Below are 14,986 nucleotides of genomic sequence, written 5' to 3' on the forward strand. Positions count from 1 at the left end.
TGACTATAGTCTCTGTTGAGTGTATCTGTTGTGTTTATTAAACTTACGGAAAAACACCTCGAACTTATGCAACAATTTCTCAGTTCCTGGAGTAAACACAGAAATACTTTATTTTGAAATGCGAAATAATTAATTCAAACTGGTAAATAAGTCGTCGGTTGCAAGCTAGCTAAATGTTGTTGCCACACATTATGACTGCAGTTTTGTAACCAAAAAATCTAAATCTCCCCTGTCATATTACGGAATTTGCAAACAAAACGTCACCGCCATTTTGTATTTCTTGTACCTCTGTTGTTTTAGACACTTTTTTACCCACAGTCGCCTTGTGTTTTCTTTTTCTGTTGCCTTTTCATCACAATAAACTCAACATAAACTCCTGCGCTTTCCAGTAATTTTTGTACATACGCCTCTATACTTGCCCGCCAGCGATTGTTGATTAGGAAAGAGGGGTCCTGTCGACGTTCTTCCGTTTAATGAGTTAGGGAACTTTGCAATCGGCATCGATAGTCTTCAGTCGATATTACATATGGCTGTCGGGTGTTAGTTTGTTTTCGTTGAAAGTGCCGGTGCACAGAAAAGAATAACTTTATACTAATTTTACTGTTATTTTGAAGGGATGCAGAGTGGAAAAATATTTTTTCGAGGCACAATCAGGCACTGGCGATGCTTTTCAAGACGGTAGGTACTGAGAAACAAGATTTCGCATGTCTCACTTAATGCATCATACCGCAGTTCAAGTAATTGGATATAGAATGACATCTGTTACTGCACTCACGACAGGCAGCGTAATCATGCTAAACAATAATTAATAAGATGTGCAGATGTTTTTACTGTACTGCATTATCACTAAGCTCTGACCATAACGCAAAGTAAACGATTTACACATCACAGCACTTTCTGCGTCAGCCGCTTTTCTTTTCCATCAGGGCCATTATGTTGCAACTACGGATATTTGTGCGTGACAATTCGCTGTTCGTGACTTTTTCGTTGGATCAGAATGTATGACAGGAGATAAATGTAAGTCTGTACAGCATCAAACAACATTATTAATGTCACAATATTACAGTCTGACAGTCTTAAGACCTTTGATTATCTGTGAATATATTCTTCATGGTATTCAAACTTACAAATCCATTTCGTTGTGAACAAATTTTGTTCTAGTTCTACGAGATATAGTGGCAAAGAACAGGCAGAGTGGGGTAAGAAGGTTCCTAGTCTGAAATGTAAACATTTTAGTTAGGGTTCTGGTTCCTATTGGTCTCTCCCCTTAAATGAAATTCCCCCTTTGCAGAGTGATATACAATGCCCACTCATCTCCACTCGTTAAGTTACACAGTGTCAGAAAAAAAATGTTTTGGGAAGAGAGCACTAAACAGAGACGAATGTGAAAACTGTGGAGACATCATACCGTAAGTTTGGTTTCATGAGCATTGTGTATATTATTCACAAAGTACAGATTTATACAATGGTAAGAGATACTAAAAATGACCAGACATTATGTGGCTGATAAAACAAGTATTCAGTGCAGCAGTCATCAGCAGGAGGTCTGCAATAGTGGTGCAGTGTCAACAGGCAGTAGGGGGCATATATGAAAATATAATTCACTTTACATACCTTGAATTTGCACACATCACTGTAGGAGATTATTCCAAAATTTTTCTTAGAAGTGGATGAGAGAAAAAGTAGTGCCATCTTCATCACTGGCAATGAATATCTGTGCCCTGCAAACATAGTGGTGTTGGTTGGTTGGTTGTTTTGGGGAAGGAGACCAGACAGTGTGGTCATCGGTCTCATTGGATTAGGGAAGGAAGTCGGCCGTGCCCTTTCAGAGGAACCATCCCGGCATTTGCCTGGAATGATTTAGGGAAATCACGGAAAACCTAAATCAGGATGGCCGGACGCGGGATTGAACCGTCGTCCTCCCGAATGCGAGTCCATTGTCTAACCACTGTGCCACCTCGCTCGGTCATAGTGGTGTCATGACTTTCTGAATGTCACTGCATATTAAGAAACCTGGGATTTCTTGAAAAGTCAGAACAGTTAATGACATGAAATTAGGTTGTGTATCACATCTCCAAATTATCATCTCTAATTATTATGGTCTCTTGTATTCCCTTTAAGTTTGTTGCAAGATACTGATATCTGATTGTGCACAAATTAGTCTTGATAAACACAGTTGCATATAACTTAAATGTACAACTGCTTAATCTAGTAGTCAGATTTTGGGTACACACAAACTACAATAAAAAAGAGAAACTTGTATAGCAGAGAGCTCCCTTTGTCTGGAGGTTTTTGACTCTCATTGGTAAAGGCAAAATAGAAATTTATTGATGTATTTATCTCCAACAAAAAAAATTGAAACCATGAAATCATTGCTAATTTCTGTGAAACAGCTTCTCCATTCCTAGTATGTACTCAATTTTTTCTGACACTCATCTATGCTAGAATGGAAATGGTTGATACTTACAACCATTTAATGTTATGTATTTTACATGTTTTTGCCTTCAGCCCCTTCGTGTTTCTAATGGTAGCTTTGCACGACACATTGTTACCAACATTACTTAGAGTGGTATGCACTCCTTTCTGTTATGAAGTTTCTGTTGAGTGTGGTAGTTGAGTCACCTATTCTGACAAGACAACTGGAGATGGCAGTGTGCTGCAGGGATATGTTGTGTCAAACAATTATTGGAAATAAAAACTTACTGGAGGCAACAACGTGTAAAGTAAATGTCATAAGACTGTCATGGATCCCAACAATTTCTGTTGTATGGTTCACATATGAAGTATTTGGACATCAAGTTGCAAATTTCGAGTCTGCTGCTTGTTGCAATGTATTCACCTGAGGTATGCAGAAATATTTCACCAAAAATGAAACTGTTGCAATAAGCAGACATCTGCATACAATTAGCACAAATTAGACTATTTAAAGCCATTTAAATTGTAGTGACTTATCTGTCTTACAGATATCACCAAAGAAATCTAGCCATTATCCCATTCACAAGCCAGCGATTTTCACAAAACTTCAATGAAATGTATATTCTTTGGTATTTGGGAGTTTTATTGATTCTCATCTAAGTTGGAGTCACCACATGTGTAATGGCTTTGTCATATGAACAAGCTTTAAATATTATTAGGTTAGTTTCCAGAGTTTGATGGGGCACTTACAATAGCATATAGGCCCTAACTCTGATTGTACCAAGTGATACTTTAATGTTGCATAGATTATGGATACCTGGAACACACCAGTGCCATTTAGCAGTAGCCTAATTGTTTTTAGTAGATAAACTTTAGTACAAAAATGTTTGTCTATGACTGGGTGTAACGTCTTCAGCTCCAGCTAACACTTTCACAGAAGCTGGAAAAATGCCTGTATCAATATAATCGAAAATCTTTGTGAAAAATACCTTGTGCAAAGAATGACGCTGTAGTCGTCAACTTTTTGATTGCCGGGCACTCCTCAGTATTGAATTATTGAAATGAATCAACTTTCATTTACACCATTACAGGGATCTGTGTAAGAAGACACATAGGCATACAGTGTGTTACATATCATTTTCCTCATGGGCTATGTACTTGGAGAACACAAGGGCAGACTTTTGTCTGTGTGTGTACTACTGGTTGCATAAGAACCATGGAAAATGCTAAAGTTCGTCCCTTCTAGTTCCTTCTAGACATCAGTTCATACAAGATCTAAATGACCTGGAACTTTAGTATACTTGTCTGAGACTAGTTATCATATAAGTTACTTAATGTGTTAGGACTGCTCAAGGCCTCAATGCCTTAATAATTAGTCAGTCAGAGAATTTCAAAAGCTGCAGTTCACATGAACAATAACATACGAACTACTTAAATGTTCAGTGCGAGTAGTGTCATAAATGCCGTCTGCTTCACATCTCCTGTGCAGCAAGCTACGTAAATTTAAGTATTAACTGTGTTTTTCTTACTTGTCACTTCTTTTTCCGTGTGTTTTTGCTTTTAGGAAGCTTTAATTTTCAAGTACTAGTAATAGTGTTCCATAGATTTCGTGTTTGTTTTGAATACAGTCCAGAGACAGGTAGTACTTATTTTCATTGTTTCCAACAAGAAGTGTCTGGTAACCACAGTTTAGTCAGCTATCATCCGTCAGGCTGCTGCCTCGGAGTGTATTGGCAGTGGGGAGTCTGGTGCGTCGTGTGGTACACCCCAGGTGTTACATGCTTCACCCATGGTCCCAGCTGTCGAGACATCTTCGCGGGTACCGAGCGCAGTTGAGGCACCCTCTCCCCGAGGGGAGTAGTGGGTTCAGCGGCGTTCGCGTCGCATGAGGCGGAGGGTCAATGTGGAGGCTGGCCATGTGGCATCACCCACTCTGCCTGTAAGAAGACGTGTGGCTGCTCCTTCAGCAAGGTCCAAGCAGGTACACGGGGGAAGGGGTTTATTAGTGATTGGGAGCTCCAATGTTAGGCGGGTGATGGAGCCCTTTAGGGAAATAGCAGAAAGGTCGGGGAAGAAGGCCAGCATTCGCTCTGTCTGCTTGCCGTGGGGGTCTCATCCGAAATGTGGAGGAGGCCCTGCTGGTGGCGTTAGAGATCACTGGGTGCACCCGACTGCAAATTGTTGCTCATGTCGGCACCAATGACTCCTGCATCTGGGTTCAGAAGTCATCCTCAGTTCATACAGGCGGTTGGCGGAGTTGGTGACGGTGGAAAGCCTCGCTCGCAGGGTGGAATCTGAGCTAACTATTTGTAGTATCATTCCCAGAACCAATCGCGGTCCTCTGGTTTGGAGCTGGGTGGAAGGCTTAAGCCATAGGCTCAGACGATTCTGCGGAGATCGGGGTGCAAATTTCTTGACCTCCACTATCAGGTGGAGAAATGTAGGGTCCCCCTGAATAGGCCAGGTGTGCACTACACTCAGGAAGCGGCTACAAGGGTAGTGGAGTACGTGTGGAGTGCACATGTGGGTTTTTTTAGGTTAGAGGATTCCCGCCCTAGGCCCGACAAGAAGCCTCCTGAGACACGACAAGGTAGCAGTAGGCAAAACGCAACAGGGAATAACAATATTAATGTGGTAATAGTAAACTGCAGGAGCGTCTATAGAAAGGTCCCAGAACTGCTCTCATTAATAAATGGTCACAATGCCCACATAGTTCTAGGGACGGAAAGTTGGCTGAAACCAGATGTCAACAGTAATGAAATTCTAAATTCAGATTGGAATGTATACCACAGAGACAGGCTGGACAGTGAAGGGCGAGGCGTGTTTATAGCGATAAAAAGTGCAATAGTATCGAAGGAAATAGACGGAGATCCGAAATGTGAAATAATGTGGGTGAAGGTCATGGTTAAAGAAGGCTCAAACATGGTAATTGGGCGTCTCTATAGGCCCCCTGAATCAGCAGGAAAATATTTCGAGTAGATTTCCCGACCATGTTGTAGTTCCGGTGGTGATTTTAATTTACCAGATGTAGACTGGGAGAGTCAAACGTTTATAACGGGTGGCAGGGACAAAGAATCCAGTGAAATTTTTTAAGTACATTATCTGAAAACTACCTTGAGCAGTTAAACAGAGAACCGACTCATGGTGATAACATATTAGACCTTCTGGTGACAAACAGACCTGAACCATTTGAAACAGTTAACGTAGAACAGGGAATCAGCAATCATGAAGCGGTTACTGCATCGATTATTTCAGCTGTAAATAGAAATATTAAAAAAGGTAGGAAGATTTTTGTGTTTGGCAAAAGTGACAAAAAGCAGGGTTCAGAGTACTTGATGGTTCAACACAAAAGTTTTGTCTCAAGTACAGATAGTATTGAGGATCAGTGAACAAAGTTCAAAAGCATCATACAATATGCATTAGATGAGTATGTGCCAAGTAAGATTGTAAGAGATGGAAAAGAGCCACCGTGGTACAACAACCGAGTTAGAAAACTGGTACTGAAGCAAAGGGAACTTCACAGCAAACATAAACACAGCCAAAGCCTTGCAGGCAAACAAAAATTACACGAAGCGAAATGTAGTGTGAGGAGGGCTATGCGAGAGGCGTTCAATGAATTCGAAAGTAAAGTTATGTGTACTGACTTGGCACAAAATCATAAGAAATTTTGGTCTTATGTCAAAGTGGTAGGTGGATCAAAACAAAATGTCCAGACATCTGTGACCAAAATGGTACTGAAACAGAGGATGACAGACTAAAGGCCGAAATACGAAATGTCTTTTTCCAAAGCTGTTTCACAGAGGAAGACTGCACTGTAGTTCCTTCTCTAGATTGTCGCACAGATGCCAAAATGGTAGATATCGAAATAGATGACAGAGGGGTGGAAAAACAATTAAAAACGCTCAAAAGAGGAAAGGCCGCTGGACCTGATGGGATACCAGTTCGATTTTACACAGAGTACGCAAAGGGACTTGCCCCCCTTCTTGCAGCGGTATACCGTAGGTCTCTAGAAGAGCGTAGCATTCCAAAAGATTGGATAAGGGCACAGATCATCCCAGTTTTCAAGAAGGTATGTCGAACAGATGTGCAGAACTATAGACCTATATCTCTAACGCCGATCAGTTGTAGAATTTTGGAACACATATTATGTTCGAGTTTAATGACTCTTCTTATTATGTTCGAGTTTAATGACTTTTCTGAAGATTAGAAATTACTCTGTAGCAATCAGCATGGGTTTCGAAAAAGACGATTGTGTGAAACCCAGCTCGCGCTATTCGTCCACGAGACTCAGAGGGACATAGACACGTGTTCACAGGTAGATGCCATGTTTCTTGACTTCCGCAAGGCATTTGATACAGTTCCCCACAGTTGTTTAATGAAGAAAGTAAGAGCATATGGACTACCAGACCAATTGTGTGATTGGATTGAAGAGTTCCTAGATAACAGAATGCAGCATGTCATTCTCAATGGAGAGAAGTCTTCTGAAGTAAGAGTGATTTCAGGTGTGCCGTAGGGGAGTGTCATAGGACCGTTGCTATTCATGACCTTGTGGATAACATCGGAAATTCACTGAGGCTTTTTGCGGATGATGCTGTAGTATATCAAGAGGTTGCAACAATGGAAAATTGTACTGAATGCAGGAGGATCTGCAACAAATTGACGCATGGTGCAGGGAATGGCAATTGAATCTCAATGTAGACAAGTGTAATGTGCTGCAAATGCATAGGAAGAAAGATCCTTTATCATTTAGCTACAGTATAGCAGGTCCGCAACTGGAAGTAGTTAATTCCATAAATTATCTGGGAGTAGGCATTAGGAGTGATTTAAAATGGAATGATCATATAAAGTTAATTGTCGATAAAGCAGATGCTAGACTGAGATTCATTGGAAGAATCCTAAGGAAATGCAATCCAAAAACAAAGGAAGTAGGTTACAGTACACTTGTTCGCCCACTGCTTGAATACTGCTCAGCAGTGTGGGATCCGTACCAGATAGTGTTGATAGAAGACATAGAGAAGATCCAATGGAGAGCAGCGCGCTTCGTTACAGGATCATTTAGTAATCACGAAAGCGTTACAGAGATGATAGATAAACTCCAGTGGAAGACTCTGCAAGAGAGACGCTCAGTAGCTCGGTACGGGCTTTTGTTGAGGTTTCAAGAACATACCTTCATGAGGAGTCAAGCAGTATATTGCTCCCCCCTACGTATATCTCACGAAGAGACCATGAGGATAAAATCAGAGAGATTAGAGCCCACACAGAGGCATACTGACAATCTTTCTTGCCACGAACAATACAAGATTGGAATAGAAGGGAGAACCGATAGAGGTACTCAAGATACCCTCCGCCACACACCGTCAGGTGGCTTGCGGAGTATGGATGTAGATGTAGATGCAAAAGAAATAGTAAAAGTTGTCAGTTTCTTATAAATGAATTCACTTGCAAGCATCATGCATAATGAAAAAGTAGACAAGTTAGAAAAGGGGCAACATGGGTTGGCAAATAAGCACTTCTGAAAATTACCTATATGGCCTTCAGTGAAGAATTTCATGATTCAACAGTTCGTCGAAGCCCAGAGCAGTGGTATTTTTGTTAAGTACAGAGGGATGTCCTCAAGCATGCTGTTGCTATGTGATTAGCTCTGAAAATCAGCATTGCGATATATTGTGTTACACTTGATTCCAAATTTGAGGTAACTTATTCTTATTTCCTGGGGGGGGATAAAATTGTCACAAACCTTGCTGGCCTCCATAACTGCAGGTAAACTGAAATTTGATGTTGATGTGTATTCCCTATAGTAACGTGATTCGTTGAAATATACATTCACCATGGTTATTAAGGGGATACGGAATCGGATTTTGGGTTAAAAAATCGAATTTTTTTTTATTGGCGTATTATTTTCTGCCATGTTTCCTCTTTAAAATGACGTATCATACATAGCTCTACTACAATTATAACTATTTTATTTTTATATATTTGTGAGATCGGGTATTGCGCTTTAGTTATACACGTCTCTCGTGGCTGACCATGAACTTTTTGGCAGTACCTTTAAAGTGACATGAATTCAAATATCCCGGTTTCCAGCGACTATTTATACACTAGTTGCCCGAAAATGTTTCTCTCTGGTTTCCTCAAGTTACTCTTTGACTTTGTGGCGGGACTGTTTTGTAAACAGTGTGAAATAAGAAAGTAGTTGTTGTTGAGTTATTTCGTATTTAGTGCTTCATTTTTCGCAGTGAAAATGCCTAGAGCTAAAGCAAAAGTATTTAAAAAGCGTGTGAACTGGCAAAAGAAAAGAAATAATGATTCATTAGCAAAGCAAAGCAGTTCATCATCATCACTGTTGGAAAATGTGAATCCACTTATTACTGATTTGCCGAACGAACTTACACCAAATGAAAACAGTGCTTCTCATAAAAAACTAAGAGATTTGGAAGAGAAATATAATTTACTTGATAGAGGGAATGAAGTTTTTGAACTCATTGATACGAATATATTGTGTGAAGCTCTTGAAAACAGTTTGTGCTGCAAAAAATGTCATGGAAACGTTTCTCTGAAAGTAGAATCCCATGTTGGCCTGGCTGCCCAGTTTAATTTAATATGCAGTGTTTGTAAATACAGCTGTAAGTTTCCAAGTTCGGTTTCAGTAACTGTAAATAATGGATACAAGAAAACTGAACTTTATAATGTAAATATTAGGTTAGTTTATGGATTGCGAGCAATTGGTAAGGGCAAAGCAGCTGGTGATATGCTATGTGGTGTTCTAAATCTTCCAAGTGCACCTTCAAAGTTTGAAGCTTACAATTATGTACTAGGATCTGCAGTTGAAGATGTAGCACAGAAGTCAATGCAGGTTGCTGTGGAAGAAGCAGTGGAAGAAAATGACGGCAGTCGTGACCTCACAGTGGCGTTTGATGGCACGTGGCAGAAAAGGGGCCACACCTCCAACAATGGTGTTGTAACAGCAACTAGTGTTGATACTGGCAAGGTTATTGATGTTGCAATAATGTCTAAATACTGTAGGTGCACAGGCAGGCTGAAAAATGAACACAGTGATGACTGTATTGCTAATTATTATGGTAGTAGTGGTGGCATGGAGGTTGCTGGGGTGAAGAAAATTTTTCATCGCTCTTCACAGTGGTATAATGTTCGCTATGTCAAATATCTGGGAGATGGTGACTCTAAAGCATTCAAAGAAGTTTTGGAAAGCAAACCATATGGGAACAGTGTAAATATAAGCAAACTTGAATGTATAGGACATGTGCAGAAGAGAATGGGTGCCAGGCTGAGAAGGTTAAAATCAGTTATGAAAGGGAAAAAACTAGATGATGGGAAAACCTTGGATGGCAGAGGAAGATTGACTGATTCCATAATAGACCACATTCAGAACTGCTATGGCCTTGCAATCAGGCAAAATACAGGCAATCTTGAAGAAATGAGGAGAGCTATATGGGCTTTATATTTCCACACCGCATCCACGGATGAGCATCCACAACATGGTTTGTGCCCCAAAGGTGAAAACAGCTGGTGTAAATACAATAGGGGACTAACAACAGGAGAGAAATACATTCACCACCACAGTCTACCATCAGCCATCATGGCAGAAATAAAGCCCATTTTCAGAGATCTGGCTGACAGAAGTCTTCTGATGAAATGTCTTCACGGAAAAACGCAGAACCCCAACGAGTGCTTGAATAGTGTGATATGGCATCGTCTCCCAAAAACAGTGTTTGTCGGAATTAATACACTACATTTTGGTGTGTATGATGCTGTAGCAACCTTCAATCTTGGAAATATAACTAAATGCCAGGTCCTTCAAAAGTTGGGTATGTGTGTTGGTTCCCGTACGGTACGTGCTATGTTCTTTTTAGATCAGCACAGACTAAGGCATGCTGATAATATAATCAAGACATTAGTGAAAAAAGCAAGACAGGTGCAGAGGGGTGCCAAAAGAAGACTTGAAGATGATTATGAAGACTGTGAAGGGGGTATTAGCTACGGATCAGGAATGTTTTAATCTTCTTTCTCCGTTTCCCGTAAGTTTACTTTTTACTTCATCTAGGAACATTATCTCAGGTACTGGTCAACCTAGAAGTCTGAAATTTTTATGACGTAGTGACATAGGTCCCTATTACATACTGAAACAACGATTTTTTAATTACTTGATTTACAAAAGACTTAGGGGTGATAGTCTAGTAAAAAGCGATGGAAAAAATTTACTTAAAAATAAATGTACAATATCTCTGTAAGAAAATACTTTGACAATAAACTGTTGTTTCATTATTGTTGTAACATATGAATGCACATACAGTAAAATTTTTACCTCTCTGTCTCCAGTACTTTGTGAGAAAATGTTCCCTATAGTAGGCATATATTAACATTGCGGGGATAGGTGATTCCGTATCCCCTTAAAAGAATCTTTGTATGACATTTCAAAAGTTCTCCTTTTTATGTGATATAGTTATGTGTGTTGTGTTTGTAGGAGTGTTATCTATCAGGCTTCACAACCTGAAGTACATGTTGAGGGGAAGATAGTTCCTCCACATTCAGAAGGTGCTGCAAAACCACTTTCACCAAAAATTGAGGAACTCGTTACATCAATATCAAGACTTAATTTACTAGAAGTTGCTGAATTGAGTGAAGCTCTAAAAAAGCGACTAAATTTACCTGATGCACCACTTATGCCTGTTGGGGCAGTTGGTGCATATCCTGGAGCTTCACAAGCAGAGGTATGGGTGCATGCATGCCTATAGTTTATTTCCATTACTGTAATAATGCTGTTTTGGAGACAAAAAAAAAAAAAAATCTGTTGATTTTAACTTTACAGGATGATGAATCTATGGCAGCAAAAACAGTAAAGACAAGTTTTACTGTCAAACTTTTACAGTTTGATGAAAAACAGAAAGTTGCTCTCATCAAAGAAGTTAAGAACTTACTTGAAGGAATGAACTTAGTTCAGGTAATAATTCAAAAGTTTTGTTTTATGTCATAAGCTCTTCATTAACTAGTATAAAGATTTGATTTAGGTACTTCTGTTGTGATTCATTGTGCTGATGAGGATATTCTCATAATGGAAATGAAAAGCATTAGAGCACAAGCTTGGATTGAACAAAATTGTTAACAGCAAGTCTTTAACTTCACAGTTGTACATAGTATTCAGTATATTAAAATCTTTGTCCTGGGTAACATGATGATCAGAGGTTCTGGGATGATCTGCCAGTCCACCTGCGAGGGAAGAAATCACTCACAGGTGACACTGGCAAAAAGCAGTGTTGCATCTTGTTGAAACTTGATTGTTTCCAAAATGTGTCATTCTACACCTGTTCAAGAAGTTCTAGTGTATTACAGTTATGTGTGTCTGTTGCTACACACATGAATTGTGTTGGTGGTTTTAACATTCTTGGGAGTAATGTTCACTGTGTGTGTGGCATTTGTTAAGACACATGCCTCCTTACATTGTGAAAAGGAGCTGGATTGTTCAGACAGCCCTCTACAATCAAAAACTCTGGATATACTTGTCAAATGGATTGTTCTGTTGTGAATTTTGCAGTTCCTTACCTGCTCTTTTTCAGTACAATCCCCATCCATAATGACCTGATATTGATAGCATGTCACAATTCTCCCTCCCCCCTTCCCCCCCCCCCCCTCTCATCTGCATTGATTGTTTTGGTAGCAGCTTTTGTTCTTGTTTAGTTTTCTATGATGCCAACATTAAGTGAACAATATTCAGCTGTGAAATTTTGTTATACACTCAGTAAAAATGCTGCTGAAACAGTTTTAATGCTGCAAACAGCTTACCAAGATGACACAATTGAAAAACTCAGGTGTATGAGTGGTTTGCTCAGTTTAGAAATAGTGTCAGTTAGCTCAGTTTAGAAATAGTGTCATATCATTTGATGACAAACCTCATTCTGGACATCCATCAACAGCCTAAATCGTTGAAAGTATTGAAAAAATTCGAGAGCTTGTGCTCACAGACTGTTTTAAGGAGGATGTGCAACAGTGTTCGTCCAAAAAGACGTGATTTGTGGCAGGTGGGATACTGGTTCTTCCACCACAACAATCCACCTGCACACACAGCCATAAATGTTAGACAGTTTTTGGCTAAAAATGCCGTGGTTCTGCTGCCTCGTGCTCCTTACTCACCTGACCTGGCTCCGTGTGACTTTTCCTTATTTCCAAGCATGAAAAGGGGCATGAAACAACACCAGTTTGACAAAATTGAAGAATTTAAGGAGCTGTCAGTCTTTCAAAAAGATGACTACAAAAAATATTTCGAACAGTCGAAGTACCGGTGGGACAAATGTATTAGTTGTATTTGAGAACATTTTGAAGGGGATAAGGTTGTTTTGTAAACACTTTGGAAATATATAGCTCTTAACAAATAATTCCGGTTTTTTTTTCTTTGGTTACCCCCCCTCATATGGTCTGCAGCATTAACTGTTAAAAACCTAGGCAAGTAATCTCTTAGGCATATAATTGTGATTACATAACATTTACCCTCCAGACTATCACTGTAAAGCACTTGCCATTATCTTTTATATTATTTATTAATTCGTAGGTGAAATTATGGCCATGTTGAAAAACATTTATGTAATATCTCTTGCCTGGGGAAATTATTTTTCCAGCCCTAAGTATTAGGTTGGCACATAAGTTTATTAAACACAACAGATGCACATAAGAGGCTTAATCAATAATACATTCTGCTTCACTATTTAAAACAGTCTGCAACGCTGGGATAACTTTTCGATTGTGTGACTGTAGAAATCACATTGTTTTAGGCAAAGAACTCGTTGAGCCATGTTTGGAGTGCATTTTCATCCAGGAAAGAAGTTACTTGACAGTTGCTCGATAAAGGTGGAAAAGGTGAAAATGTAAGGGTGCAAGGTCAGATGAATAAGATGGCTACAGAATGACTTCCCAATGCAACTCCTGCATATTGTCAGTCTAGCAGAACACAGGCTGGCATTATTGTTCATGGATTGCATCTGGAAGACATCTTAGTTTTTTACTGTCAATATCTGCAGTGATGGTTACACAGCAGGGAAGCAATTTGTCGTACACCACACCATCACTGTTCCACCAGCTGCATAACATTATCTTTTGTGAACGTGCACAGGTCTTTGTATGGGGAGTTGCTGCTTTGTTTGGGCTCAGTCGTTCCTTTCTATTTCTTATGTCAGCATAAAGATACCATTTCTCATCACCAGTAATGATACGGGGTAGGAATGGCCACACTGTTGTTCATGAGCCAATTGATATGACGAGCAAGCAGAGATGGACATACGGCCACCTGTGGTTTTTTGTGATTTTGGCTTAGATCGTACAGTACCTATACACCCTACATTTGAATCTTCCCTGTCGCACACAAATGTCACACCATGATGGAATAATCACAATTAATCGCATTTGCTAGTTCTCAGGTGCACTGATATGGATCATTGTGGATTAATGTGTTTAAATGATCTCCATCAAACCCCAAAGGTCTTCCTGAACGGAGAGTCACTACCATCAAAATGATCCTCCTTAAAATGAGAAAACCATTCTTGTCATGCCCTGCCCAGTGGCATTATCCCCGTACACAGTGCAAATGTTTTTGGCTGCCTCTGCTGCTGTCACTCCTCAGTTGAACTCTAACAGAAGAATATGTCAGTAATTTTCTGATTTCTCCACTTGGCACTCCATTTTCTGGCATCCTCAGCTCCACTCACTATTTCCTGATGACAGTATATATTTGCATGGTAGGCTTACATTCTAAGAGTGATGAGCATAAAAATACAAAATAATAACCTAAACATAATTTAAGAAGTTACTTTGTTCTTGAGGTTTGTATAATGAAATTGAGTTGAAGATTTTGCATATTGATTGCCAAAAAGATATTTGCATATTAAGGATTTATCTTGTAAGGTACTATATGAATTGCATGGTAAAGAAACACATTGATGAATGTAATAGTAATCAGAACAGTTTATACAGACTCATTACATTACCAGGTTTTTTATTTTAAGGAAGACTATATTGCAATAAATAATTAAAAATACAAACATGTTCTTTTACTTTTTGTTCCACAGGCTAAAAAGTTTGTTGAGAGTGCTCCAGTTGTTGTAAAAGCAGACATTGCGAAGGATGAAGCAGACAAATTGAAAGAAGCTTTATCAAAAGTAGGGGCTACATGTGAAATAAGTTAGGTGTGAAGAACTCTTCCGGAAATTATAACTCTCTGTGAAGAGTTTCCTTTTGTGAAATTTGTGTAGTTTGTGTAATTGTTAATAAAGTATTTTTCTTTTGTACTGTTGAAGCTATATTTCTTGTTTGGGGAGAAATGCTCCAGATATCCCACCAGAAGGAGAGTCTTCAGGAACATGAAGCAAGTAGTGTTATCTATATGCACAAACATTCTAATTTTTTTATGTAGTACGTCATGCAAAGCATTTATGTAACTCTACAGTGAACATTATCAACTGTGGGTGGGAATTTGTCTTGCTCAATAGACACTAGACATATTGAACTGTCCTGTTGTCACGGCAAGAGTAAGCAAATGAACAAAGTAGTAGTGCAAGAACTACTCTTA

At 39.4% G+C, this 14,986-nt stretch overlaps 1 protein-coding gene across 1 annotated transcript; it reads left to right on the forward strand.

Annotated features, from left to right (window-relative positions):
- Nucleotides 1-492: 492 nt before the first annotated feature.
- LOC126457970 (39S ribosomal protein L12, mitochondrial) lies at nt 493-14,713 on the forward strand. Its single transcript, XM_050094729.1, has 4 exons — nt 493-678; nt 10,898-11,144; nt 11,243-11,374; nt 14,487-14,713. Exons 1-4 carry the CDS (start codon nt 617-619, stop codon nt 14,601-14,603), a joined length of 558 nt encoding a protein of 185 aa, XP_049950686.1. The 5' UTR covers nt 493-616; the 3' UTR covers nt 14,604-14,713.
- The last annotated feature ends 273 nt before the right edge of the window (nt 14,714-14,986 follow it).

The sequence above is a fragment of the Schistocerca serialis genome, chromosome 2, assembly GCF_023864345.2.
Source record: "Schistocerca serialis cubense isolate TAMUIC-IGC-003099 chromosome 2, iqSchSeri2.2, whole genome shotgun sequence".
Classification (NCBI taxonomy): Eukaryota; Metazoa; Arthropoda; class Insecta; order Orthoptera; family Acrididae; genus Schistocerca; species Schistocerca serialis.